The sequence below is a fragment of the Agrilus planipennis genome, unplaced genomic scaffold (assembly GCF_000699045.2).
Source record: "Agrilus planipennis isolate EAB-ADULT unplaced genomic scaffold, Apla_2.0 scaffold332, whole genome shotgun sequence".
In the NCBI taxonomy this organism is placed as follows: domain Eukaryota; kingdom Metazoa; phylum Arthropoda; class Insecta; order Coleoptera; family Buprestidae; genus Agrilus; species Agrilus planipennis.
In genome coordinates, this window is record NW_020439024.1 from 130,008 (window position 1) to 133,098 (window position 3,091).

Below are 3,091 nucleotides of genomic sequence, written 5' to 3' on the forward strand. Positions count from 1 at the left end.
GTTATAGTTTTAGGGAAATGCGAAGATTAGTTCAGGATAGGAAAGAGTGGAGGTGCATATCCAACCAGTCTTAGGACTGACGACCTTATGATGATGATGAGGTGCAATTTAAAGTATTCCGCTTTGTTTAAAAGGTTTTAAGAGTTCGTTTATTTTAAGATGGTCTTCAGTTAAACGTTATTGAAGAAATATATTCCATACGTTCACCATTTCCAACTTCAAATTTAGTTGTCGGCATATTTCTTTTCGAAAGCACGAGCAAAAATTATTAATTTTGTGAACGTATAGAATATATTTTTTAACATCGTCTACCTAAAAATATCTCCTGATTCTTTGAAAGCGGTCCTAAAATAACTCCACTCTCAAAACCTCTTGAACAAAACATTACACCCTCAAAGGCTTTACATTGCATTATTTGCATTGCTTTATGAAGAGATGACTGAAGGTATTTGTACGAATTTTCCTATACCGCGTTGTATTTTTGAAAAGATGATGCCGCCCTTTGATGCTTTGCGTATAATATACCTGATATCCCTATGTCGGTTGTCAACACGTCACCATTATATATCTTAACGGAGATGTATGTAATTCGTCATTGTAAACAATTCCTAGGAAATGTATGTAATTCCTAAATTCGCCCGGAAATGCGTGAAATAAATTATATTGGACATATTTCCTAGGAAATCTATACATTTCCTAAATAGCAATCGGAAATTTATGACATTCAAGATGACAATGGATACGCGAGGATAGCGTAATGAGGGGATAGTATTCATTTTATTCACAGAAAGCATTAGTTCTATACATTTCCTAGTAAAATAACGGAATTTCATACAATTCCTAGGAAATGTATACATTTCCCAGGATATGTGTGTATTAAAAATCTATGAAACTGTATTTTAGACATTTCTTTAATAGCCTCGGAATTATAAACATTTCCTAAAAATTATATACAATTCCTAGATTTCATAGATTTCCGGTAACATAAAATAATTTTACGACGTGTATAACACAATAAAACAATAGATATTTTTAATAAAATCAGTTCTAATATTAATTAAACTTTTTAGAAACGGATCTATATTATATAAATGCTTTAGTACCTTTTAATCCAAAAGGTTCAGTGACTCGTCTCTCGGTAAGAACGGAGAGTGTGACTGGAGCCCTATAAAGTAGTTCCCGAATTACTCCTTCACCGCCCCGATACTTTCCTTTACCACCAGATCCACTCCTAAGCATGAATCGTTTGACGAAAACAGGATAACGCCGTTCTACGATTTCTATGTCGGTTATGCGGGTATTAGTCATGTGTGTATGAACACCTGAACAGCCATGCCAAGTCGGACCCTAATATAATGAAAAGTTTTAAAAATTATAAGTTGTGATTCCTAATTTCAGACTTGATAAATCAATGAAAATTAAATTATTAAATTAGCTATTAAATATTATTTCAACGAACTTATTCGCATATTTCTTATTAGATTTATAGTCCCCGGTTCATAACCCATTTTTGCTGAAACTTTGTGTGTTCATATTAAGAACGTTTGGGAGATATGTCAAAATGCTACGAGACAAATAAAAATTTGGAAGAACATTCCTCATTCAATTCTAGAACTCCTGTAAAAATTACAAATCGGCTCACTAAACCGTTATAAAATTATTGAAATTTTAAAAAATTGTAATTTTACACGTCATTTTATGGAGATTCGTTAACCGAACAGATTAAATTTATTTTTATTAACAGAAAAAAAGCTGCCAGAAATTTCAAACTTTTATATTAAGTAACTTCAACTNTATATAAGATATATATATATAAGATAGGGGACGAAAAATTAAAAGAAGTGGCCGATTTTAGGTATCGGATCAGTTAGGACGGAAGAAGTAGTAGAAATATAAAGCAGAGTATAGCGCAGGGTCGAGTTTCCTTCACTAAAAAGAAGTCCACTTCTGTGCTCGCGAACGGGTAATTTAGAAATTTGAAAAAGGTTGTTAAAGGTGTATGTTTAGAGCGCGGCGCTGTACGGGTGCGGCTGAAAAGAAAAGGTTAGAAGCGCTTGAAATGTGGTGTTACCGGCAAATGACGAGGATACCGTAGATAGAGAAGGTTAGAAGTGAAGAGGTGTTAGAAAGAATAGGAGAACAGAGGACTCCATGGAAGTCAATAAGAAATAGGCGAGATAGGCTGGTAGGACACATTCTCAGGCAAAAGGGTCTAGTTAGAAACATATTAGAGACAGATACAGGAGTTAAAAGGAGTAGAGGTAGACCTAGATTACTGTTCGCAAATAGTTGAGGATGTGGGATGCCATAATTTTACGGAATGCGAAGATTAGTTAAGGATAGGAAAAAGTTAAGGTGGGTGCCCAACCAGTCTTGGGACTGACGATCTTATGATAATGATAATAAATCGCGAATAAAAGTCACTACTCACATACCTATTACTTCCATAACTCTGCCCATCTCATCAAACAAAGAATAATAAGTAATTAACTTTCAGTCAACTGTTAGGATCTTGGATTATAAGCTACTTAACTTAACTTAAAATAAGGTACTGTTTGCACTTTTATATGTTGTATTTTTCAATTACAAAAATGTTCTAAATCTTATAAATTTTTCTGTTTGTTACTTTATTTCTTCTTCTATTTCCCTTTCTGTCTAGATACTATCTTATATTTCTAAATTCCCACCACTTTCTGGGGGTTGACCAAACGTGTTCTTGTAGAGGGGTTTGTGCAGTTTTTTGAACTTGACTTTTGAAAATAATAATAATAATAAAAAAACTTGAGGCAAGGGCACTGTCGGCCTGTAACAAAGACACGTTCGGTTGCAATAAAACTAATAGAAATAGATTTTGGAAATAGCATAAATAAAAGAAAAGTTTTGAAGTAAAAAGTATAAAAGAGGTTTATAAGGGGTGTTGTAATTTTGGGATAGGTTGCCGGTTCAGGGTAAATTACATGCAGAAATGCCGAAGCGAGAGAAGTTTTATAGAATGTTATTGTTAATTGAAGAAAATGTAGGCGGTGGTTGTTAAAATTGTAAGGAAGGAATATTTTTTAAAGGAGGTTGTAAAAGTGAGATTTTTAAAGAG

The 3,091-nt window shown here is 33.4% G+C and overlaps 1 protein-coding gene and 1 long non-coding RNA gene across 3 annotated transcripts in view; one reads left to right on the forward strand and one right to left on the reverse strand.

Annotated features, from left to right (window-relative positions):
- Positions 1-3,091, forward strand: part of LOC108742404 — a 93,113-nt gene that overhangs the window by 48,381 nt on the left and 41,641 nt on the right. The window lies entirely within an intron of this gene.
- LOC108742395 (5-oxoprolinase) overlaps positions 1-3,091 on the reverse strand; it is a 49,401-nt gene that overhangs the window by 11,872 nt on the left and 34,438 nt on the right. The window contains exon 13 of the mRNA XM_025976384.1: positions 1,104-1,347. Within this exon, the coding sequence (XP_025832169.1) occupies positions 1,104-1,347 (244 nt within the window). The remainder of the gene's footprint in view (positions 1-1,103; positions 1,348-3,091) is intronic.